At 38.7% G+C, this 26009-nt stretch overlaps 1 protein-coding gene across 1 annotated transcript in view; it reads left to right on the forward strand.

Moving 5' to 3' along the window:
• Nucleotides 1-26009, forward strand: part of adgra2 (adhesion G protein-coupled receptor A2) — a 114727-nt gene that overhangs the window by 40583 nt on the left and 48135 nt on the right. Inside the window, exon 2 of the mRNA XM_049485745.1 lies at nucleotides 4052-4123. Within this exon, the coding sequence (XP_049341702.1) occupies nucleotides 4052-4123 (72 nt within the window). The remainder of the gene's footprint in view (nucleotides 1-4051; nucleotides 4124-26009) is intronic.

Genomic DNA, 26009 nt, shown 5'->3' on the forward strand with positions numbered 1-26009 from the left:
AAGGATAGGATGTGGTAGGAATGAACAGGAACTGGCTGATTTGGTCGTAACACTCATTCACACCAACAAACAGAAAAACACATACTGTACACTAAAAAGCACAACCACACATCAGCTAAGGTTGCGACAATAAGCAACATGCAAATAAATCAGTTCTTCTTACGTTTGCTTTGACAAACCCGAGATATTTCATGCTTTGCCTGGTCAAACACTCTCATCTAAACTATCAAGGAACACATAATTTTTCATGCAGTAACTTAAAAAAGTTTTAAACAAACCAAAATACTATGTGAAGCATTTAGGTGCTCTTATCTGGGGTACTGTTAACTTGCGGTTTCTTAGGCTGGTAAATCTGAAGAGTGGGGTGGTCCTGATGAGAGCCAGTTTCATCATAATGTTTTTGATGGTCTTTGCGACTGCACTTGAGGATACCTTTGGAAATGTTTTAACTTTTGGAAACTTGGGGATTTTTTCTAATTGATTGACCTTAATTTCTTTAAGTATTTTTTTTACTTAGTTGAGTAGTTCTTACCTTAATATGGATTAGAACATTACTCAAGTAGAGCTATATACACTGTATACCAACTCTCCCTCTTCACAACTTTACAACTGATGCTCTCAAACACTTTAAGAGAGCAAATAATTTAAGTAGTTAACTCTTCACAAGTTCAGCACAGCTGTTAACTACTTTGAAGAATCTAAAATATAAAAAAAATACTCATATGTTCATATTCATATGTTTTCGTTCATGGTTTGGATGGCGTTAGTACTAATCTACAATTATGAAAAAAATAAATAATGAAAAAACCCTGAATTTAGGGTACTGTACATTCAGTCCTGCATTTCTGCTCCGTAACTGAGTCTTTGAGAATTGTTTCTCTTACATGTTTATTACAATGTTCCTCAAAGAAAGATTTGCTTAAATGTGTCAATGATGACCCTAAAACACCCTTAAGACATGTTTGCAGGAATAATATGACAAAATAACACCTGAAACATTTGGGGCCCACTTTGGGTTCCCTATAGCCCTGATTCTCAAAGTCGGGTCTGGAGACCTGCAGGGTTCCCTTGCGTAGCTAGAGGTTATGTGGGACAATATAAACTTGCTACAATTTTCCTAGGTGCTTGCTATGGTATCACAGATGGTTGCATGGTGTGCTTTGTACAGTACAAATCATAATCTGGTTTTCCATATTTCACTTTACTGACAATCTCTGATCCGAAGAGAAGTGTGTCTCAGCAGAAGGACCATGTGTGAACCATGTGATGCAGTTCCTCACACTAAAGGAACGCTGTTTAGAATGATCAGCTCAGCCTTTAGAGACTATAAATGGGTTCTGAATGGAATATAATGAGATATAATAGAATAATAATACTTATTATATCCCATATTTTAGAGGGCGTTGTTTTCTCATACATTTTAAAAGCGAGTGTCAGACGGACTCCTGCGCTGTTCTGCACTGCTGCTGCATTCCACACCGTCCATTACAAACACACTTCCTCTCACAAACACTATTTAAAGCCAATTAAGCCCCATGAGGTAGAGGGGCACAGCACAGCGGACACGGCCAGTGGCTCTTATTAATGTCTGTTATCTGAAACACACACAAATACACACACATACACACACACAAACACACACACACACACACACACACACACACACACACACACAAAATAGTTTAAAAAATAGTTCTGCTAAGAATCAAAATCAAATCAAATTGAATTGAATCATGATAAGGACTCTCTCTCTCTTTCCCCATCTTTCATATCCTTTTCTCTTTTCTCTGCATGACTCAGTTTGTCTGCCTCTTTTCTTCCTGTCTTTTCTTCTGCTTCTCTCTTCCTTTCTCTCTCTCTTTTGATATTTTCTCTTCCTTGATTTGTCTCTTCTCTTTACCTCATATTTTCTGTTTTTATTCATTATCCTTCTGTCCTTTTCTCTTTTCTTCATAACTTTTATTTCTTTTTCTCTCTCTCTCTTTTCTACTTTTCATTTTCTATGACTGTCTGTCCCTTTTCATCATGTCTCTCTCTTCCTATTTCTTTCTTTCTTTCTTTCTTTCTCTTTTTTTCTTTCTTTCTTTCTTTCTTTCTTTCTTTCTTTCTTTCTTTCTTTCTTTCTTTCTTTCTTTCTTTCTTTCTCATCTCATTTTCCCGTTCCTCTCTCTATTACTTCCTGATTGTATATATCTGTTTTCCTTTTTTTCTTCCCTTTCTCTGACTTCTTCACTCTCTTTTCTCACTCTCTGCGTTTTCCCTTATCACTCTTTCTTTCATTTTTCTCTCTTTTCCTTTTTCCTCTGTCCTCCTCTGATTTTCTTTCTTTCTTGTTCTTGTTCCTTTCTCCTTTTCTTTTTCTCTGAGTCTGTTTGTCTGTCTCTCTCTTCTTACTGTCTGTATGTCTCATACTTTATATATCTCTATTTTCATTTTTTTCATTTTTCTTGTCTTTTCCCTCCATCTGTCTTGTCTTTTTGTCTATCCTTAACTATTTTCTTTCTTTCTTCCTTTCTGTTCCACCTTTTTCTTTGTCACTCTTTTTCTTTAATTTTTCTCTTTTTCTCCCCCTCTGGCTTTGTTCTTTTCTTGTCATTTACTCTCTTGCTTATGTCTCTCTCTCTCTCTCTGGTCTGGTGATAAGACTCTTGTCCTGGTCTCAGGGCCATTAGCCACTGGTCAGGGATAATTGTGGTGGCAGAGAGCCGCTGTGTGTTTGATGTGGACGCCGACTTCCTTTTGATGTAAAAATGTATCCACAGTGATTATCAAGATTATGCCTTCCTCCACCCCCTCCCTCCTTCCCTCCTTCCCTTTCCTTCACCCCTCTTTTTTCCATGCTGCTGGTTAAGCAGGGGATTAATTGGATGCAGCTTTTTGCTCTGATGACTGAAGTTGATGTGGCTGTCGCCTCCACCACCACCACCACTGCTGCTGCTGACTCGCCCAACTCATTTAGCTACTGTCCCCACCCTCTATCTATCTATCTATCTATCTATCTATCTATCTATCTATCTATCTATCTATCTATCTATCTATCTATCTATCTATCTATCTATCTGATCTGTCACTCTGATCTGTCTCTCTGCCTTACTTTCTTTTTGTCTAGCTATCTATACTTATCATTAAAGACATGGTTGTAAAAACTGTCTATCCGTCCGTCCGTCCGTCAATCTGATCTGTCTCTCTGTCTTACTCTCTGTTTGTCTAACTATGTACACTCATCATCAAAGACATAGTTGCAAAAATAGTTGCACCCATAAGCTTGTTTTCTGCATCATATCTCTCTCTTTATCTATCTTGGTCACTCTCTATTTTGCTCTGTTTGCATCTTTCTGTAGCCCTATTTCTCTGTAGCTCTTTCACCCACTTTCTCCTGCTTCAGACTCCCTCTCTCTCTTTTTCTCTGTGTTTAAATATTTGGACAGTGCAGGGCTGTGGCTCTCTGATGGAGTGTAATGTGTGTAATGGGTGTTTATGTACGCTCTATATTGGTGATGTAGAAGAGCAGAATGGATCGTGGATCTTCTAAATGGCTCATAAGAACTCTGGCGGTTCTTAAACATCTCTGTTCTTTAAAACGGTTCCACTTAACTCTGAGCTGCTTTATATGCGAGTGGAAACTGATGAGCTGCGTCTAGCAGAGCTGGTGGTCTTCCGTTCTCCGTTTTTTTCCCCCCTTCCTGGCGTTTGGTAGATATACAACAGAGCTTACCCCAATCACGCAATGCTCAGGGGTTACTGTGAGCACGTTAAGTTGAGTGTGTGTGAGAGAACCTTTGTACTAGTGTGTGCTAGTGTGTGTGTGTGAAAAAGAGGGACTAATTTGTATGTATGAGCGTGCGAGGGTGTTTACTGTACAGTTATGTTTTTATTGGATGCATGCGTGTGTATCTTGGGGCTGTGTGTTTGTGTGTGTGTGTCAGTTTTATGTAAGGGTGTCTTGAAGAATGCCTGTTTGCTCCACAAGCATTTCAGTGTTAGGTTTGGAGCTCTTTGCGCTGTGAACAACATTTTAAACCCCTGTGTGTGTTTTTTTTCTGTCTTGCAGGAACCTGAGTAACAACCGCATCCGTGTGCTAAGAAACGGCTCCTTCGCCGGCTTGTACTCGCTGGAAAAACTGTAAGTAATTACAGCCATTTTCATCCTTGTCGCTATCCTTATCCTCATCGCCATCACACGGCTTTACCTGAGCACTTCTTTGATCTTTCTTTCCCATGGATATTAGCTATGAGCTCAGGATCGTAACACACACACGGCATGATCTTCTGGTGGACACATAGCCCACAGTGCTGGGAAAAAGCTTCAGAAGCCCTCGAAACAATTACATGTAGAGAAATGCTTTTCCAAGAAGAACGCTGATTCTTAATGGAAACTCTGTAATGTCTGTACAAGCAGGGCTAAAAATATACCTGCATATAAGTAAAAACATACATATACTTAAACACAATAATTAGGCCTATTAGTGATTGTAAAAAACAGTGATTGAAGAAAGTCATAGATGCTGTGGTTCCATTCCCTTACATTCTATAGATATATGAAGCCAGTGTTGTCAAATTTGCAACTAGAATCTATAAAGTACAGACCAGAGGCAGAGCTAAACTCATCTATGCATTTGATAAACCCACCCCTTTTTTTTCCAGGCCAAGTCAAGTCAAGTCAAAAGGCTTTTACTGTCATTACATTTCCTATAAAACCAACACAGTGCAACATGGAACATCAATACAATATACAAACTAAAGTACAGTTGATACAAATACAATAAATACAGCAGACATGAGATTAACAGAAAGGACAGTGCAGTACCGATACAGTGCATGGAATAGACACTACTTAATGGAATATGAAATTAGCTGATAGGGATACTAACAGTTCCAATCTCTTTGTGTTGAATGTGTGTGTGTGTGTGTGTAGATTCATGAGTGGGTTCCGTACAGTGTTTGTGTTGGGTGTGTGGTGATTGGGGGGGTTTAGCTCCGTCTCTGTGTGTTGAGGAGTCTGACTGCCTGGTGGAAGAGGCTGTTGCAGAGTCTGGTAGTGGAGGCTCTTTTTCTGGATGGCATCAGGTTTAAGAGTCTGGGTGAGGGATGGGTGGGGTCATCCACAATGCTGGTGGCTTTGCAGATGCAGCGTGTGGTGTAGATGATCTTGATTTTTTTTAACTTTCAATGACAACTGTTTATGTCTCAGCTGGTCCAGAAATCCATGTGTAAAATGTGTTTTTCTTGAGGGGTAGCTCAAAGTGGAAAATCCACTTCCTGACTGTTGGAAGAGCAAAGAAGAAAGAAAAAAAAATTTCACCTAATGCTGTAGTGTGATTATAATTATTAATTATTTCACAACAAATCTTACATTTCAAATATTTAACTACATAGGTACTTTAAACATTTGTTAAATGTTATTTTAAATAACGCAACCAGTGAGTAGATTATATTAACCAATCACATTCTTTCTCTCACTTTCGCCTCACTGGTACTATTCTGAAAGTTGCGACTGCTCTAGTTGGAGTCTTTCCATATTGGGACACTGTATCTCTCTCAGACTGTGTTCCAGCAGGGAGGATGAGACGGTATGTGTGGCTATCACTGAGTTCTAGCAGAGCGAGCCCTAATTACCCCTTCATCTATCACTATCTGAAAAAGCTGCTCCACCCGTACAGATAAGGAGGGAGTGAGGAGAGACAAGAGCTGCTCAGGGATGCAGCTGTGGAGGCAGCAAAGGGGGAGGAGCAGGGTTTCGTCGTTAATAGATCACAGGAGTGATGCTAGCTGGTGGTATCTCTTCTTATTAGAGGACTTGACTTGGGGACACACTGGGGTTGTGGGGGCAGATTGTATTAGCTTTGCTTACCAGATTGCTTACCTCATAGGTTATCTGTAGATGTTTAGTACAGTATCTACTGTATGTGAGTCATATCAGCTACATTCATACATTGGTTGATATGGCATGAAAGCTTCTGCGGGTCAAGGGTATTATCGTTAACGAAAATGAATGAAATAACAAAAACTAAAAGTAAAAAAAAAACTGTTAACTGAAACTAATAGAATCCGCAATTAAAAGAAAAAAAAAGAAGCATTTGAGAAGCAGAATAAGAGTACTGTAAGAACTGTAAGAACCTTTACCAGGATGAACTGATAAATCTCTCTCTCTCTCTCTCTCTCTTGGCAATGTTATATATGTAAGGTACAGTATAGATAGTTCTGCACTGATATGGTAAAAAGCTTTATCTGCATCTAGTGCTGGGTGTCCATTTCCTACTTTATTTCTGAGTTGACAATTTTGATGATTAAAACCTGTAAAGTTTATTGGGTTTCTGAGTTTGTTTATGAGGTGATGTGTGTTTCAATCATGTGTGTCCTATTAGCTATTTTAAGCAGCAGTATTACATATATTTTGCACTTAAGGCTGCTAGCTTGTGGACTGTTACAGTTTTTGTGGACAGTTTATTGTTTCACAGTAACTGAATATATTTTTAAATTGTTTTTTTTTTAATCCTGCACCTCACAAACAACCCAAAGAATGAATTAAAACTAATACTAGAATTAATTAAAACTAACTAAAACTGTTGTATCCTTGCTTTATACAGGTTTGGAATAAATCTTTAAACACTATCTTTATTATATTTTTTATGACTTGAATAGACTCCTGATACCTCTTTATTATTCATGTTCACAGTGGGATAACTGCTGTGGTTTATGTGTTTATCTGATGTATTATGCCATGTGTGGTTTTGATTGTTTATTGATGAAGAGCGTTTGTCATATTCTGAGGTTGAAAAGTTTAGCAAACAGTTCATGGTTGTGGTTAGGGATGAAATTGGAATTCTGATTGGTCAGTATCACAAACAGAATTTTACCATGACACATATTTGGACATATTTCTAGCATGTTTCTAGCATGAATAGCAAAGTAAAGAAATGTACTTGCAGGAAGTAATGGGAATGAAAGCAACCATACTGCCGATAAGACAGTGTTCACCGATTGAGCATCTAAACCTATAAACTATTTTCTTTAGATCATATATTTTTGCTGGAATTTATTTAAAAACTATGCTATTGTTATATTAAGATAAAGTTTTTCTGCTGATGTAATTATACAATACATACTGTGGTTGGTGTGGTACAGTGGATAACACCACTACCTGTCAGAGAGCTAACTTCCACACTGTGTGGGAGACTGGGGTTCTATTCCCGGTCTGGGAGACTATACTACACTACACTACAGTCAGTCATTGGCCAAAGCTCCTAACACTACATTGGCCCACCTCTGTAATAGAAATAAACTTGTCGTAAGTCACATTGGATTAGACATTAAATTAAAGCACAATACTTCAGCTGCTCACTTTTTAAAGAGCAAATAATTATTATTATTAAGGATATTCAAACATCAGCATTGGAATAAAAAAATATGTAAAAATATCTTTAGAAAAGTTAATGGGCGCTTCTGACAAAGGTCAGCAATTATTGATTTTTTATATACAGCTCTGGAAAAAAATGAGGGACCATTGAAAATGATGAGTTTCTTTGATTTTCCCCAATTGAAAACCTCTGGAACGTAATCAAGAGGAAGATAGGTGATCACAAGCCATCACACCAAGCTGAACTGCTTTAAGTTTTGCACCAGAAGTGGCAGAACGTTATTCAAAAGCAGTGTGTAAGACTGGTGGAGAAGAACATGCCAAGATGCATGAAAACTGTGATTAAAAAACAGGGTTATTCCACCAAATATTGATTTGAGTTTAATACTTTTACTCTAATACGTTGTTTATATGCTGCATCATTACTCATTACTTTTATTAAAAGGTTATAAATCATTCCAAATCCACATTATTACTGCAGTATCTGAGCCGTAGATGCTCTGCACTGTCATCACAGTTGATGAAGCTCCTCATCATCGAGTAAATCAAGTAATCAAGCTTCTTATAAGACAACCGTGCTGCTCACGTTATGCCTTTCGCTTTGCTGCCTGCCTGCATATTGATATTTAAACTTTTGGCTGCTTTCTGTAATAACTACATAACACAGTACTGTACTTTTTGTAGTAGATTATACTACAAAAAATTATAAATACTACGGTGATTAAAGAACATGTGAACTTCTACTTTTTTGTTACTTTTTTGATAGAGCACTTGTACTTTTACTTAAAGCAGCACTATGTAGGATTTCCTTGATTTTTGATCTTTTTAAAGAAGTGAAATTACAGCTTGAAACTCACTGCAGCGCTGCATTGAGGTGTAATAGGAGGAATAGCGGTGCTCTCGTGTCTGTGCCGGAGCTCCTCTGAGCTCAAACCAGACTCTGTAAGTTTTCCGAGGCGACCACGACCAACACTCGAGAAAACTGCGCCCTGCTTTCCGACCTTTAGTTCTAACAGTTCTACAAGGACTACTGCTTCATTCTTTACAAACTAACATACAGACACTCTGGCTGGAAAGCTGGAAAGAGAACGAATATGTCTGTGAAAGCCAAAAAAACAGAAAGAGAAACTAATTGGCCTTAAACATTTATTACACTCTACAACTGTAGGGGGAGCCCACAAGCACAAAATCTCAATCCCACCTAGTGGAGCTTTAAGTCTGAGTATCTAGTACTGTCTGATTGTATTTTAAATCTATAAAGTAATTATTGTGACAGGCCTATTCAATCTGTAATGTAGGTAGATGTGAGTAAGTGGCTAAATGTTAGCATGATGATCAGTCTGTCCAGTTAGCACCACCCTGATTATCACATATCACATGCTCATATCACATATAATAGAATAACATAGCATATTCACATAGTTCCATAGCTTCAGTGCTGTGCTCTCAGAATGCTTTGTTTTTAGCCAGAGCAGCAAAGAAAGGGGAGGAAAGTAGTCGTAAAGAGCAGTGCTTAATGGCCTGGGCAGGGTCGGTAGCAGCCGCTCAGAATGAGAAGCAGATTTTAATTAAGTGCGGCTCCCTCAGTAATGACAACAAGAGAGAGGGAAAGAGAGTAAGAGTCAAGCCACAACCTCACAGTCACCTCCTCCACCCAGGCCACCTTATTTATGGCCTATATAACGGTGTGTGTGTGTGTGCTCGCGTTTACTTTGTTTTACTGACATAGTTGGGTCCAAACATCCTCCTAGTGCTCCACAGGAAGACAGAAATTCCAACAATGTGGGATATTTCAGTTGGGTAACGCAATATTTTGGCAAAAAAATACTTTATGGGGAGCTAGAGTGCTAACTAAGAGTAGCAAACAGGCAATAGATGCTAATACCACACCAACCATCACTAACATTAAGTAATCTAATCTCCTACAGATTTGCCTATGTAATTTCTAATACTGTGTGTTATTATTTTATCTATTTTCGTGGACATAGCATATTAGCAACAATGGAAGTCTATGGAAAAAGCCACCTAAATATAATAATATAAGAGCTACAATGTTAACTAAGAGTAGCTAACAAGCAATATATGCTAAGACCACACTAGTCATCACAGACATGAGGTAACCTAATCTCTTACAGGCTTGCTTATGTGGTTTTTGATGCTGAATGATACTCTTTTATCTATATTAGTGGACAAAACACATTCGCTACAATCAAATGGGAAAATGGCATAGAAAGGCAGTAATATAAGAACTACAATGCTAACTAATGCTATCTAATAAACAATAGATGGTAAAACCACACTGGTCATCACTAATTTGAGGTAATCTAATCTCCTGAAGACATGCTTATGTGGTTTATGATTCTATATGATACTATTTTATCTATATTAATGCACATAACACATTAGATACAGTGGAAGTGTATTTATGTGCCATAAAATGGTAGTAATAAAAGAGCTATAGTGCTAACTAAGAGTAGCTAACAAGCAATATGTGCTAATACCACATTAGTCATCACAGACATGAGGTAATCTAATCTCTAACAGGCTAGCTTATGTGGTTTCTGAGGCTGAATGCTATTATTTTATCTATATTGATGAACATAACACATTCACTACAATGGTCGTCTATGGAAAAAGCCACCTTAACATAATAATATAAGAGCTACAATGTTAACCAAGAGTAGCTAACAAGCAATATATGCTAAGACCACACTAGTCATCACAGACATGAGGTAATCTAATCTTTTACAGACTTGCTTATGTGGTTTCTGATGCTGAATTGAACTGTTTTATTTATGTTAATGGACATAATACATTAGTCACAATGCAATTGTCTGTGAAAAAGCTGTATAAATGCAGTAATAAAAGAGCTACAGTGCTAACTAGGAGTAGCTAACAAGCAATATGTGCTAATACTACACTGGTCATCAATACCATGAGGTAATCTAATCTCCTGAAGATGTGCTTATGTGGTTTATGATGCTGTATGATATGCTTTTATATATATTAATGCACATAACACATTAGCTACAATGGAAGACTATAAAAAAGCCACCTATATATAATAATAAAAATTGCTACAGTGCTAACTAGGAGTAGCTAACAAGCAATATATGCTAATACTACACTGGTCATCACTAGCATGAGGTAATCTAATGTCCTACAGGATTGGTTATGTTGTTTTTGATGCTGTATACTACTCGTATATCTATATTAGTGGACAAACAGTAACACATTAGCTACAATGGAAGTCTATGGAAAATGCTATAAAAGGGTTGTAATATCAGAGCAACAGTGCTAACTAAGAGTAGCTAACAAGCAATATATGCTAATACTACACCAATTATCACAAACATGAGGTGATCTAATCTTTTACAGATTTGCTTATGTGGTTTCTGATACTGTATGATACTTTTGTATTAATATTAGTGGACATAACTCATTAGCTACACTGAAAGATCCATATAAAGATATAAAGGTAGTAGTAAAAGTGCTACAATGCTAACTAAGAATATCTTTCTTTTATCTCTAACTTTTATCACAAACCTGAGGTAATCTAATCTCTAACAGATTTGCTTATGTGGTTTTTGACAAAGTATGACACCTTTTAATCTATAATAATGGACAAAAGCACATTATCTACAATAAAAGTCTATGGAAGTCAATGGAAAAGTCCACCTAAAGAAAGTAATACAAGAGCGAGTGCATACAGTGTATGGTAAATGTCTATATGTGTGAATGGCTTTGTGTGCTCAAGACTTCATTAACGGTGTGTGTGTGTGTGTGTGTGTGTATGGTGTGTGTGAAACAAGGCAAGGCCAGTCGCCAGAGCGTAGGTGTTTGTTTGAAGTAAACGGAGCTGATAGTGCTTGTTTTCGTAAGTGCAGACGAGGACCCCCGGGGAGCGGCAGAGGTTGAAGGGGGAGAAACCCGAGCCAAAGCCACAAACACTAGCCGGGTACCTGGGACAGCGCGTTAAGGCAGCGGGGGGGAGGAGCCGGGCTGGGGGGTGCAGGCAGACTTACAACGTCTTAAAAAGTCAGTGGGACAACAGCTATGCATGCCACACACCAGAACACCAGAGCACTTCATCAGACGCACACATGCACACGCTCACACAACACAAGCAAGATGAAGCTCTGCAAATAATATATCCTTAAAGCACTGCCACTATGATCTGAGAATTGCCAGTTCAAATACTGGGTCATGTTGCTTGCCATCAGCAGCTGGAGTCTGAGAGAGCTCAGTTAGCCTTGCTCTTTCTCTCAGGGGGTAGATGGTACTCTCTCTGCATATTACTCCCAAGGTGATGTCAGCACAGGCATCTGTTAGATAATGTATCAGAGCTGGGTTGCTGCACTTTCCTCCGAGCTCACTGGTGATCCAGTAATCAGCGGCAGTTCAAATAGAGGCGGTGTCTGGCTTCACATGCATTGGAGGATGGATGAGCTAGTCTTAACCCTTCTAGTGTTGGGGCATTACTAGTGATATTGAGGGCATTACCAGTACTGGTAAGTGGGTTGTGTTATTGAACTTAGAATAAGAATAGATACAGCTACCACTTCAGTTTCTGAATCAATTTCTCAGATTTTGCTATTTTTAGCTATATGTTTGAGTACAATGAAGATTGCCTTTTATTCTATAAACTACAGATAACATTTCTCACAAATTCCAAAGTTAAAATATTGTCATTTAAAGCATTTATTTGCAGAAAATGAGAAATGGCTGAAATAACAAAAAAGATACAAATCTTTCCGACCTCAAATAATGCAACAAAAACAAGTTCATAATTATAAAGTTTTAAGAGTTCAGACACCAATTTTTAGTGGAATAACCCTGGTTTTTAATTACAGTATTCATGCATTTTGGCATGTTCTCCACCAGTCTTACACACTGCTTTTGGATAACTCTATGGCACTCTTTATATACACTATATATTATGTAATTCATACTCTTTCCCTTAAATTGGAAAGTATTATTTTGATGACCATCAAACTCTGTTGCCCCCTCAATACAAAATAAGATCCAGCAGAAACAAAACAATGAGCAATGAAACTGGGCAACCCAAGAACATCAAAACTGTTACATAACAGTCTTGGCTCATTAACATTAACACCCTTGAAATTTATACCAAGCCCAAAAAATGTTTTTTTCTTCCTTAAATAATTATACATCTATAACACTGTATAGCTGCACATCACAGTCAAAACCTTCTACATACTGTATAAAACTGATAGTAACACAAATCAGGCCACTGCTTTCCCAGATACCAATGTCTAGAAATGGGTTAAACTCTATTAACTATTACCTCTAATAACAGGTAAGCAGAGGTCTGTGCTATGCTAAAAGCTAACCCTAACTCAGGGAAGCACCACTTGGTAAACAGAGCCCCTTAGGGTAGCACTATGCAGGGTTGCTCCCCTTGGGGAACCACCACTTCTGATCCACTACAGATTACAGAATATTGTGCCAAGGAAAGAGTTCCTTGGGAGGGTGCCCCTCAAGGAAGTGGCTCTCGGGATAGTGTAGTTCTTAAAATGCTGCTTGGTAAAGCACCCCTTGGGGAAGAGGATATCTATGCTAGACTAAATGCTAAACCTAGTTTGTGAAAGCACTAGCTGGCACTAAAAAGTTCCACTCAGGATGAACCAGCCAGGAAAGTGCACCTCAGGGAAGAACAGCTAGGCTAAAAGCTAACCTCTAAGCTTGCTTGCTGACTGTCTCTTCATCTCTCATCACTTTGTGCAGACAGCAACATTATCCAGAAAGGCTAAAAATAAAGCTGTGGGAAAAATTAAGGGACCACTTCAGTTTCTGAATCAGTTTCTCTGATTTTGCTACTGTATTTATAGGTACATGTTCGTGTGAAATGGACATTGTTGTTTTATTCTATAAACTACAGACAGCATTTCTTTTCAAATTCCAAATAAAAATATTGTCATTTTGGCTGAAATAACTAAAAGATGCAGGGCTTCAAATAATGCAAAGAAAAATCATAAAGTCATAAAGTTTTAAGAGTTCAAAAAACAATATTTGGTGGAAAAAAATTTGTTTTTTAATCATGTCTTAACATGCATCTTGACATATGTTCTCCTCCACCAGTCTTACACACTGCTTTTGGATAACTTATGCCACTCCTGGTGCGAAAACTCTTGGTTTTTGATGGCTTGTGATCATACATCTTCCTCTTGATTATATTCAAGAGGTTTTCAATTTGGTAAAATCAAAGAAACTCATCATTTTTAAGTGGTCTCTTATTTTTTTCCAGAGCTGTATGTCTCTAAATGTTCTTGTCACAAAGTTTTTGAGTGTGCTGTTTTTTTAATCCCAGCAACCCAATCCCAACAAAAAACTTTACAAATGTATTCTTGGTTGTTTTGTATTATTTTTTTATGTCATCATTCTCTGTAATATCTCAAAAATAATGTTTTGCTCCTGATTTTCATGGTTGTCCATGGTTGTGAGAGTAACTGGTTTGTATTTGTTTGTTTGTGTTTGATTGATTGCTGCTCTCTGGCCTTCATAGTTCTGTTCTGAATGGAATAACTAATGTCCCTAAACAAACCCAGCAGCAGGCCCAGGCTCTGACCCCCTGCAGTGAGACCAAACCTCTGTGTATGTGAATGCATTTCCTTGCTGTGCTGTTGGTCAGTGTGTTCCGCAGTTCCAGTTTTACTGGTTGTGTGTGGTGGTCCTGTTACTCAGGATGAATTGATTCTCCCCAGCTCCAGTTCACACTGCTCTTCTTTAATGGCGTGTGCTGCTGCTTACAGATGGTTTATTTCTAATCTGACTACCGTGTCACCCTCATAACCACCTCTCACCCGTCTTCCCGTCCTCCTTCCTTCCCTCCCTCCTTCCATCTCCCCCTCTCTCTCTATCTCTTCCTCTCTCTGGCTGGTCTGTTGTCTTTGTCCTCAATCATCTTCAATTCAAAGAGTGACTTATTGGCAGGGCTGTACCATTGATAATACAGCCAACGCATTGATCATCATCCCACATGTGTTATTGATCAGAATAAAAGAAGAATTCGCTCTGAATCTCTCCGTTTGTCTGTCTGTCTCTCTCCACCTCTCTCTCTCTCTCTCCCGCTTTCCCTCCCTCTCTCTCGCCATGTGTTCTCTGTGCATCCTATTATGGAAATCTCTCTCAAACTCACACACTTTGGCCGAGCTTCAAGCCTCCAAATACACTCCAAACATCTCTCGCCCTCTCTCATACACTCTCTCTATCTTTTTCTCTCTCTATCTCTTTCCCTTCTTTCTCACATCTCTCTCATTTTCTTTTTTCTGGTTCTCTTTTTTGCTTTTTCTCATGTCTAACTTTCTTGCTCTCTCTTATTCTCTCCTTTTTCTCATCTTTCTCACTTTCTTTTCTCTTTTTCTTAATTTCTGTTTCCTCTTTTTCTCTGCCTCCTATTTCTTGCTGCCTCTCCTCTTCTTATGTTCTCCCTTTCTCACTCTCTCCTTTTATTACTGTCTCTCTCCCCTCTCTCTTTTTTCTCACTATTCCTCTCCTCTTTCTCTCCCTGTCCATTTTTTCACTGTCTTTATCCTCACCACTTGCACACTGTCTGTAGCCCTTTTTCTCAATCTCTCATCTGTCTCACTGTCTTTCCCATACTTCTGTCTCTCTCTCCCTTTTCTCTCTCTCTCTCCTCTTGCTTATTGTCTCTCTCCTTTTTCTCAATCTGTCCTCTTTCTTGCTCTTTTATCTTGCACTGTTTCTCCTCTTTCTCACTCACCATTTTTCTCCCTCTCCTTTTTTATTTTCTCTCTCTCTCTTTTTCTTACTGTTTCTCATCTTTCTCACTTCCTTCATTTCTTCTCTTTCTGGTTGTCTTTCCCTCTCTCTTCTTTCTCAGTATTTCTCTCCTCTTTCTCTTTCTCATTTCTTGCTGTCTCTCCTCACTTTCTCACTGTCTCTCTCCTCTTTCTTAATCTATATTACTTACTGCCTCTCACCTCTTTCTTGATGTCTTGCGTACTGTCTCTGTCCTTTTTTCAATCTCTCCTCTTTCTTGCTCTTTCCTCTTGCACTGATTCTCCTCTTTCACACTGTCTGACTCCTTTCTTTCTGTCTCTCTACTCTTTCTTACTGTCTCTCCTCTTTCTTACTGTCTCGCTTTTTATCTGTTTTTTTCTTGTTGCCTTTCATTCTCTTTACTTTCTCAGTATTTCTCTCATCATTTTTTCTCACTTCTTGTTTTTTCTCCATCTTAATCGCTCTTATTTACTGACTCTCACCTATTTTCCCTCTGTCTTTTTCTCACTCATTTTCTCTCTTTTATTTTCTGCTCTTTCTCCTCCTCTTTTTTGCTTTTTCTCTCATATTTCAGTCTGCCTCTCTCTATCTCTCTCTGTGAGTTGAAGCAGAGTAATTGTCTTTAGCGGATGAGACGATATGTCATTTTACGTCTTGATTGTGGAATGTTTAGGAATTGGCTAAAGGTGCTGCCGCTTTCAGAGCTGAGGCTGTTTGCGTTCACCCTGGACCGACCCTTCCTGCTTGTCTGTCTTCTTGATGTTTTGAGTGAGTCAGGCAGAAGGATGTTTCTGTTTAACCAGTTCAGTTGAGGCCAAAGCAGGAAAGCAGCTATTTCTACTCTGCTCTGATTCCACATGCAGCTCTGTTTCACTGCCCAGTGTGAACATACACATGCACCAACTCAAACCTACAACCTAGTGATCAATAATCCTGCTTGAGATTTTAGTTTAGTTGTAATTAACTTTATTATCAGTAGATTTGCAGTCGCTTGCTTAGAAAACTGGGGTCAGAGTACCATTTTAGAAATAGTAGAGCAACCCTGGAGCACCCTGGAGGTAGAGCAATAGTAGAGCATCTCTGGAGGGATAAAGGCTGGGTCATACCTAGTGCTGATCTGGATGCGGCACAACACATAGTTCTGGATTGCTTGAAGTTCACAACCCTTGCAGCCCAATCTAGGGTTGCTCTATTGTACAATCATCTCTACCCAGACAAAAGCGGCACTCATCACTGCTTTTGTCTTGGTGGCGACAACTAACGATCCATGAATCGAGATTCTGTGGCTAGCACCAGGATGAACGATTTGTTGTAATATGCAATGAGTGCAATTTCATACAATGCCAGGTCACCTTTGGTCTTTATTACAAGCAATTTGACAGCTAAACGTTACAATGGTTATCACATGCAACCTTTTCTGAACCTGTGTTCTAGTGCGCTATTTCAACAGAACAAGGCTTGTCCACATACTGCTGCCATCACAGGAGCTGGCATTAAAGACACAGTTACTGTATCATAGACAGCCACATTCCCAGACCTGTTCTCGATTGAAAATCTGCAGGAGGGAATTTTCAAGCAGCTTTATTACAGAACATCCGGCATATTGCGAACTCAAGTTCCTAGTAACCTTTATGTCTTTCTAATAGCATTGCATTTTTTAATGATGTACATTGACTGTTTTTGTCAGTTAATTGCTTTAAGATTTTACTAAATTAAAATTTGGTACTTGAAGTATTAACGCTGCTTTTTCTTAGTTTATTTGAACATAACACTGTTTGAGAGCTATTGTTCATCAAAATAGACCATGAAGCAGGCAATGAACAACTTTATAAACCAATTTAATAGTAGCTTGGCCCCCAGGTGCCCACTGTACTGAAATAACAGTAGTACTAGAGCCATTGCGGCAAAGTAACAGCTACTTTCATCTAATTTAATGTAAGTTAGAACACTTTTTAATCATGCTTTTACTTATTAGGGATGGTTTATGAAATAAAAAGGTCAATATGAAAAAAAATGCAGACAAAACCAGTATCTAACTTTTTTTTTCCATTACTAGAGATAATTCAGGTCTGAAAGGGTTAATGTAACTTAGCGTTCATGAAATTCAAAAAGAAACAAAAAGGAGCGCTTTGGATAAATGCCACATAGGAAACACTTCTGGTCCCCTCTATAATGGCACTATGGTACCTTTCAACATATGGAATCATTTTTAAGAGTTTACATTTTAATAGTTTACAGAATGTTTACATTATATACAGATTCTGTACCAGTCATTGGAACCAGAGTTCTGTTTTGGTTTCTTCAAGCTGCACCACAAAACAGTAGCATGATATATAGCAATTACACACACACACACACACACACTGTCTCACACACGTGGTGCCTGTCGTAGAGGGTGGAGGAAGAGGACTGGTGGGCCAAACCCGCTGCGTTGCGCTCCTGCTGCACACAGCCCTCTCTTTCATTAAGGCCAGACCTACTGAAAGACAAGCGCTCCTTTACTGCTCGCCAAACCAACCTAGCAGCAGCAGCCGCCGCTAAGCCACGCTGCTTTATACCCACACAGACTGCTGCTGCGGCTCTGCTTTCCAATGTGTGTGTGTGTGTGTGTGTGTGAGAGGGCCGTGAACCCTTCAGAAAAGGTCTGTATAAATGTACACAACAACCATCCAAAATCTGGAGACATCTTTAAAAAATTATAATAATTTTATTAAAAAAACATTATTGATATATATATTAATATATGAGTTTATACTGAATTTTTACATTTTCTTAACAATTTTATTAAAAATAATTCCTTTTTTCTCCAGATTTTGTACTTATTATGTTGAAATAATCACTTATTTTTTCAAGATTCTTACTTATTTTGTAAATTGCTCATTTTTCTTATTGAGTAAGTGGTTTATTTTATGTTATTTGAAATAATTACTTATTTTGTTGAATTCATTACTTATTTTATTTTAAGTAATCACTTACTGTCCCACAATATTTACTAATTTTGTTCAAATAATGACTTATTTCTCAGTATTTTTACTTATTATTATGTTGAAGTAATCACTTATTTTTTTTAAGATTCTTACTTATTTTGTAAATTGCTTATTTTGCATATTGAGTACGTAGCTTATTTTATTTTATTTGAAATAAAGACTTATTTTGTTGAATTTGTAACTCATTTTATTTTAAGTAATGACTTACTATTAGAGCTGGGCGATTAATCGATTTTATCGATTAATTCGAATTTACAGTTAAGAACGATGTGTTTTTATGAAAATCGATTTTCTCTGAGTTTCTCTTCCCTCCCGCACGCGGGGTTTTTTTTGGGCCATATCACCCAGCTCTACTTATTGTCCCACAATATTTACTCATTGAGCATTGATCCCCTCCATGAGCCATCAGTGCCAGTACCATTGGCAGATGGCAGATGGCAGATAGCAGAGGATTAACTAAGGCTTAATAAGTTTAAAGAACCAGGTAGCCATAGCAGGAGAAAACGGCAAATAAACAAAGAAGAAATGGGTGAGATGAGGGCGAGAAATGGGTGAGATGAGGGCGAGAAATGGGTGAGATGTGTGGAACCTGCTCGCCCATCAGTGACCATCCAGAAGTAATGTCTCTGCTTAAGTACATGCAAGTGAACGAGGTAGCAGTATCAAGGGTGGAAAAATGATCAATGTCATGTTAAATTACTGTATGATTAGTTGAAACGTTGCTTCTCTCTAGTAATGGCTTTCTGATGTAGAACACCTTAAAGCATACTGTGTGTTTTCACTATGAATGTGTGTGGTGAAAATATAATTGTTCCTCTCTCTTTGTGTTGGCAGAACATCCTCAAGGCAACGGGAAATCATGTGTATTACATAAACAAAAAGTAACACAATATGATATGCTTGTGTGTGTGTGTGTGTGTGTGTGTTTCAGTACATAGTCCAGTCTGTCCAGATGCAGGCATGCCGTGTCGTGTGTTTCTTGAGACCTCTCAACACCTGCCCAAGTAGCACATACTGTAACACGAACACAGCAGAACACGACTGTTTCCCATTTATGTTGTTATTTCAACAGATCTGCACACACACACACACACACACACACACCGGAGATGAGGTTCAGTTTCCTGAGAACTCCGTCCACCTGTACGTACAGCACACACACACAAACACATGTTTGGGGACATCTTGACTTTAAAAGACTAAAGACCCTCATTAATACACTGTATTAGCTTATAGCCATCTGCTAATCTAATGTTTCTGTATTTCAATTTCCTCTAAAAGCTCCCTCACAAGTTATTACACTAAATGAGTATGAATACACTATCTGATGCCTGAGAGAGGTTTTTTAAGAACAATATCTCCAGTTTTGAGAATGTTTTGGAGGAAAATACATCTATTAAAAGCCATTTATACCAGAGAAAAAGGTAAGTGCAGGATATAGCCAGACTACTCTTCAAAAAAAATCTAATATTGTCAGAATTATTATTATTTTACCATAATAAACATTACATATACTCATTTTCTTATTGTCAAAAAAACTAAACATTTGCACATAGAAAGAATTAGTAGACAGGAATAAATCTTGCTGGGTAGCTTTGACGTTATGACACATGGGAATGATCCACGTTTATTAAACTATATTTTACACTTCTACTCAGTGATAAAACTCTTGTATCGGGACTGCAATTGAAAGAACAGGAGGACCAGTGAGTTTTTTTGGCTTTCTCAGTCACATGACATCATGTTCAGTAGATCCTCCATTTCCACTTGCTGTTGTGTTCACGCTGATGTCGAAACGTGCCCAAATTGTAATTACGGTGTGTGGCAGTGGACAAATAGCTATTTTATTAAACATGAGGTGAGATGTGAGTCCGGACAGGACTAAAATTACTGGAGGACCACAGAGTTCAGCAAAAAACTGTAGGTAATTCAGAGGACGTCTCAGAAAAACACATACATAGCCATTCCGGATGGAAATAAAATCATTAAATATTGAGGACCCCCCAATACAAGAAAAACAACCCCCTGAGAAACGAATCCCATCTGGATAGGGCTTAAGACTGATTATATAAGTTTGTCCTGGCGGCAGTAGATAGAAGAAGGCAGACACCGGTGACATGAATAATCTGGGGGACCTACACAAACCATAGGGAGGGAGAGCCAATGGATAGTCCAACCTGTGTGGAGTGACCAGCAGCCACAATTGCAGACATTCATTGAGCATTGATGTGCCAGCACCATTGGCAGATGGCTTTACGGTGCAGGACTACTTGCACTTAAAACCAAGCCAGAGTTGCCAAAACTGGAATTGTGTAGTGGCAGATTGTCATGGAGTGGCACAGAAAGGTAGCCAGTCATGTTCAGTGATGAGTCCCACTGTTGTCTTGGTGGAGAAGCCATGGTCAGCAGCAAGATAAAAGATAGAAACCTACCCATATACTGTACCTTTACAAACATCAGTAAAATAATTTGTGGTTCTAAGCAGCTAACTGAATTCTAGAGTGGTACTCTAGCAGGAAGCCACAGTTGTAAAAAAATCAGTTGGTAAAATTTCTTCCCTTCTAGATATTCCTCCATCAACTGTGAGTGATATTATTTGAGTTGCAGAGTGATGAGGAGTAAAGTACATAAAAGTCACCAACACCCTGCTGACTCTATAATAACTGCAGAGTTCCCAACCTTTTTTAGCATTAACAGCAGCACAATAACTGTCTGCCAGGAACTTCATGGCAAGGGTTTCCATGCTGGACCATCAATCACAATGCCAAGCATTGGATGGAGTGGTGTAAAGCATGCTGCCACTGGACTTCAGAGCAGTGGAAACTGTTTGATTGTGGAATTCAGTGGAGTGATGAAATGTACTTCTCTATCTGGCAGTCCGATAGATGAGCCTGGGTTTTGGTGAATGCAGAAAGAACTTTACCTGCCTGACTGCACTGTGCCAACTATAAAGTTTGGCGGAGGTGGGATAATGCTACGGGTTGGTTTTCAAGGGTTGGCCTAATCCTCTAGGTTCCTGTATATCTTAATCTTAAAAATCTTAATGTTTCAGCATTCCAAGGACATTCTGGACAATCGTATGCTTGTGTGAATTTGTGAAAACAATTTGGGACAACAATTTTTTGTTCTAGCAAGACTGTATCCCAGGGCACAAAGCACCCCAGATAACACGTCCATTTGGTGCCAGTACAGGTAGCCCAGCTAAAGTCTAGAAAGGCCTCACATATGGATGTCAGTGATGTGTAACATCAGGGTAAGATATGGGAAAAGGAGGGGTTAAACACTGATTAAGTTGGGTAAACTTTAAACTTTTTCTAATGTTATCACTGCTTTCAAACTTACCCACACAGGCTCCGACAGGTGCACACACATATTTTATAATGAGACAGGCCTCCGCTAACGAGCGGTGACCCTAACGAGTGTGTGGACAGATCACAGCAGCCTGTCCAGCACTGATTTGCGCCGAGGTAATGAGAATAATTAGACAGACAGAAGAGAGAGAAACAGAGAGAATTTGGCCTAGATTCCAGCAATAAACTTGTGGAGTAGAGAAGAAGTTTACCATTGGGGGCCTCTGTCTCTTTCATTCTCGCTCTCTCTGTATCGCTCTTTCTGTCTGTAAAAGTCTGGCAGAACAGAAACCTTTAAAATAGCTTGGCACACTGTAGATACAAAATGTATAGAAACTACCTGCTCAATAAGACTAATTTCTGCTAGCCCTTAATTTGGATTCTAATGTTTTTTTTTAGTGCTAAGCTAATGACCTTTTGCAGTCACCTTTTTCATTGTCAATCCATCGTGAAATTTTGAGACCAAGTGATTTTGGAGCATATCTATTGGTCCACTCATCAAGAAGTTTTGAAACCAACTTTCAGCTAGACTCACATAATGTCGCAAAAAATATTTTGCGTAAACCTGCACAATTGAATGTTCTGGTACTTTCTTGGACCACCTCTAGCTTGGACTCCAGATGAGATACTGTTGGGCACAGAGAGGTACAGGGTCTGGATGGCATCCTTCATCACATTTGCCAACAGATTTTGCAGCTGGGCCTGTAGATCTTGCCCTTTGTCAAATGCTTGTCTTGCAGTCAATGATTTCTCACCAAGAGGTAGGCAAACCAAAAGCTTATTAAATGTTTTTTATAGGCCAGTGCAGGAAGTCATTTTACACCCCCTTTACACCATCTTGTGGCAAGACCTAGGGCCTTACTTGAGACATAGTTGTATTCCAAATTTTGCAGCAATCCAGGGTGCAATTTTTTAATGTGTAGTGGCTGTATAGTGAACTTCCAGAAGACCCAATGATGGTCCATGTTGGTGAGAGGAAGTGCCTTGTGTCAACCAAACGAGAGCACTGCTTTCAGATGGCTATGGCATCACTGCATTTGCAATCTCCTACTGATTGGCCCAAAGCCTATACTTTAGTATGGCTACTGATGTGATGTTTGTCTGTTCTGTCAGAAATGTGAGTAACAATACTGTTTTCTAGCCATGTATTGTGAAGAAGATTAAGATTATCATTAGGATTAACTGTCAATGACTGGATTTTCTTGTCCCAGGGGTACTTTAGCTCGGACAGCCAATTTATCTTCTTTTTCACTCATAATAATAATAGTTCTGTAGTAGATCATAAAAGTAACAAAAACAAAGTAGTGCAGTGATGAGAGACACACTGATAACCCAATCCTCTGGAGATCTGCGGAGACAGTAAATGGGTGTGTATGTAAGACATTGTTGTCTCAAATGGAATGTACATCAATGTCCCAGTCCCCTGGTGTGTGTGTGTGTGTGAGAAAGAGAGACCCAGCCGTTCTGGACTTACAGGCTGCCTCTCTGAGTCTAGTCTTTCTGCAATGAAGCCCACTTCAGATCTGGACAGGAAATATACACTTGTATATGATTGATGAAGAGAGCGCGTAGACGCGGTGGAAAGAATCCCTGCATGTTTGTGTGTGTGTGTGTGTGTGTGTGTGTGTGTGTGTCTGTATGACCATAATAAGTAAGTCCTGGCCCTGTGAATGTTGTGCTGGGGATAATGAGACTAAAGCGAGGATTTAAATCTTATTAGGGCAGTGGAAAAAGAGAAGACTGTGGATATTCGGTTGGAGGATTGTCGAGGATTGTCTCTAACACACACACACACACACACACAATATCTTTACAGACGTTAGATTTTTCTATGTGCCTTACTTACATCACACATACATTGTCTTTGCCAATTTAAACAGTAAGAGTGGAGAGACAGAAGGGAGTTAGGAAAGAGAGTAAGAATAGATTAAAAAGAGTGCAAGTGAGAAAAATAAGTCAGAAAGAGTGTGTGGAAAGAGAGACAAAAGTGAAAAAGTGTGAGAGTAAAAGACAAAAAGAGTGCAAAAGAAAGAAATGAGAAAGAACGGTGCAGCAAGGAAGGACGCGGAGAGCGGACGCACACACAAGTAATATTTATTGAAGACAGAAAACCGACAAACAATAAGCCAAAAACAGGATAACTTGTAAAAACGGAAACAAACACATAACAGATACAAACGTATACATGTATAACCACGGACCATTAACAGAGGAACAAGGAGGACTATTTATGCACACGGACAAAGAAAGGAAAAGGGAAACACCTGGGACCTAACAAGGGGGCAGAGCTACAAACGAACAGGTGAGCAACAGGAGCGGAGACAAGGGATAAACACAGGGCACGAGCAGAGGAAGGTTTAATACTAACCTTAACGTGCCATGCCTAACTGAGCTTTCTGCGGATACTTGTTAGCTTTCTGAAATAGCCTGTTAGCTTTCTAAAGAAGCCTGTTAGCTTAGCTGTCTAGAGATGTCTGTAAGCTTTCTGGAGAAGCCTGTTAGCATTCTGAAGTAGCCTGTTAGCTTAGCTGACTAGAGATGTCTATAAGCTTTCTGGAGAATCCTGTTAGCTTAGCTGTGTAGAGATGCCTATAAACTTTCTGGAGAAGCCTGTTAGTTTTCTAAAGCAGCACCTTAGCTTAGCTGTGTAGAGATGCCTATAAACTTTCTGGAGAATCCTGTTAGCTTAGCTGTCTAGAGATGCCTGTAAGCTTTCTGGAGAAGCCTGTTAGTTTTCTGAAGCAGCACGTTAGCTTAGCTGTCTAGAGATGCCTATAAGCTTTCTGAAGAAGCATTTTAGCTTTCTGAAGAAGGCTTTTCACTTTTTTAAAGCAGCCTGTAAGCTTAGCTGTATAGAGATGCCTTTAAGCTTTCTGGAGAGCTTTCTGGAGAAGCCTGTTAGCTTTTGGGAAAAAAAAGGTTAACTTTGTTTTTTGAAGCGTTTTACCTTTTGGTGAAGCCTGGTAGCTTTAAGAAGAAGCCTGTTAGCTTTCTGGAGTAGCCTGTAAGCTTTTGGAAAATTCCTGTTTAGATGCCTGTTAGCTTTTGCAAGAAGACTGATAGCTTTCAGAAGAAGCCTGTTAGCTTTTAACAGTGGCCTGTAGCCTGTAGCCTGTTTGTTTTCGAATGAGGCGCTTAACATATTGCCTGTATATCATCCTGCCACTGTTGTTGCAGTAATGTTGTGAACATGAAAACTAGACTGCTGCAGATTGGAACTATATATATTTTTAGTGACAAATTCAGATTCTGTTTGTGATCCTATGGCGATCCAGTTCAAGTATGGATGCATTATGGAGAGCTTCAGTGCTTTCTTTGCTATGGATCTGACGAGCTCTCACGTACAACAGTCTGTCATGTCTAGTAGTGATATGAGGCACGCTAACAGCTAAGTGATATGTGCAAGACATCCTGCGGCTGCATGCATTTCCTCTTATGGAAAGGCTTACAACTGGCGTTTTTTAAACAGCATGATGTTTGTCCACACACTGCAAGGGTTTCCTATGGAAGCCCATTCCCGCCACCCAAAAAAAATAAAAATAATACAGCACATTTTTTAAATTAAAAATTATTATTAAGTCAACTGCTATCTCAATATTTTGTCATTATTATTTATCTCTCTATTTTGAGATAATATCTCATTATTGTGAGATAGTCAGTCATTATTTCAAATATATTCAAAAATCTTATATTTTATATACTGTCTACATTTTTTGAGATACAAAGTCATTATTAAATTAATATCTTCTCTTCAAGGTTCGGAGGCTTATTTTGACATTGTCTAAAACACCAAAAATTCATGATTTGTGAATCCACTACTGAAGTAGTCCTCAACAATAGTATAGTATAGTATAGTATAGTATAGTATAGTATAGTATAGTGTAGTATAGAGACTGTACTGTCTCTGTACAGTCTACTAGTATCTCGAAATAATGAGAAAAAATGACTTACTATCTTAAAATAATGACTTGCTTTCTCAAAATAATAAGATAGCAGTTGACTTAATAATAAAAATGTGCTGGATTATTATTTTTTTAAGGTGGCGGGAATGGGCTTCCATAGTTTCCCTTGAATATCTATTCCAGATCGCAACACTTCCTTGCCCTGCCAGGTTGCCAGATTTATCACCAATTGAGCGTTCATGGGTTTTTCAATGTCAGCTTCAGCAGCCTATGTGTGCAAAATCTGCAGGCCCAGCTGTAATATCTGTAGGCAAATGTGCTTCAGGATGCCATATGGAACATGTACGTCTCCGTGCCCAACCATATCTCATCATGTATCCAGGCTAGAGGAGCTCAACAGAGTATTAGAGCCTCCTTTTAGTTACAGTACAATTAGTTACAGTACAATTCAATCCACAATTCAATCCACAATTCAATCCACAATAAATGTATATTTTCACTCTAATATTTAATTGTCATAACATACATACAGTGCCCTCCATAATTATTGGCACCCCTGGTTAAGATGTGTTCTTTAGCTTCTCATAAATTGAGTTGTGTTCAAAATAATATAGGACCACGATGGAAAAAAAGATTAAAATACAACCTT

Source organism: Astyanax mexicanus, chromosome 12 (assembly GCF_023375975.1).
Source record: "Astyanax mexicanus isolate ESR-SI-001 chromosome 12, AstMex3_surface, whole genome shotgun sequence".
In the NCBI taxonomy this organism is placed as follows: Eukaryota; Metazoa; Chordata; class Actinopteri; order Characiformes; family Acestrorhamphidae; genus Astyanax; species Astyanax mexicanus.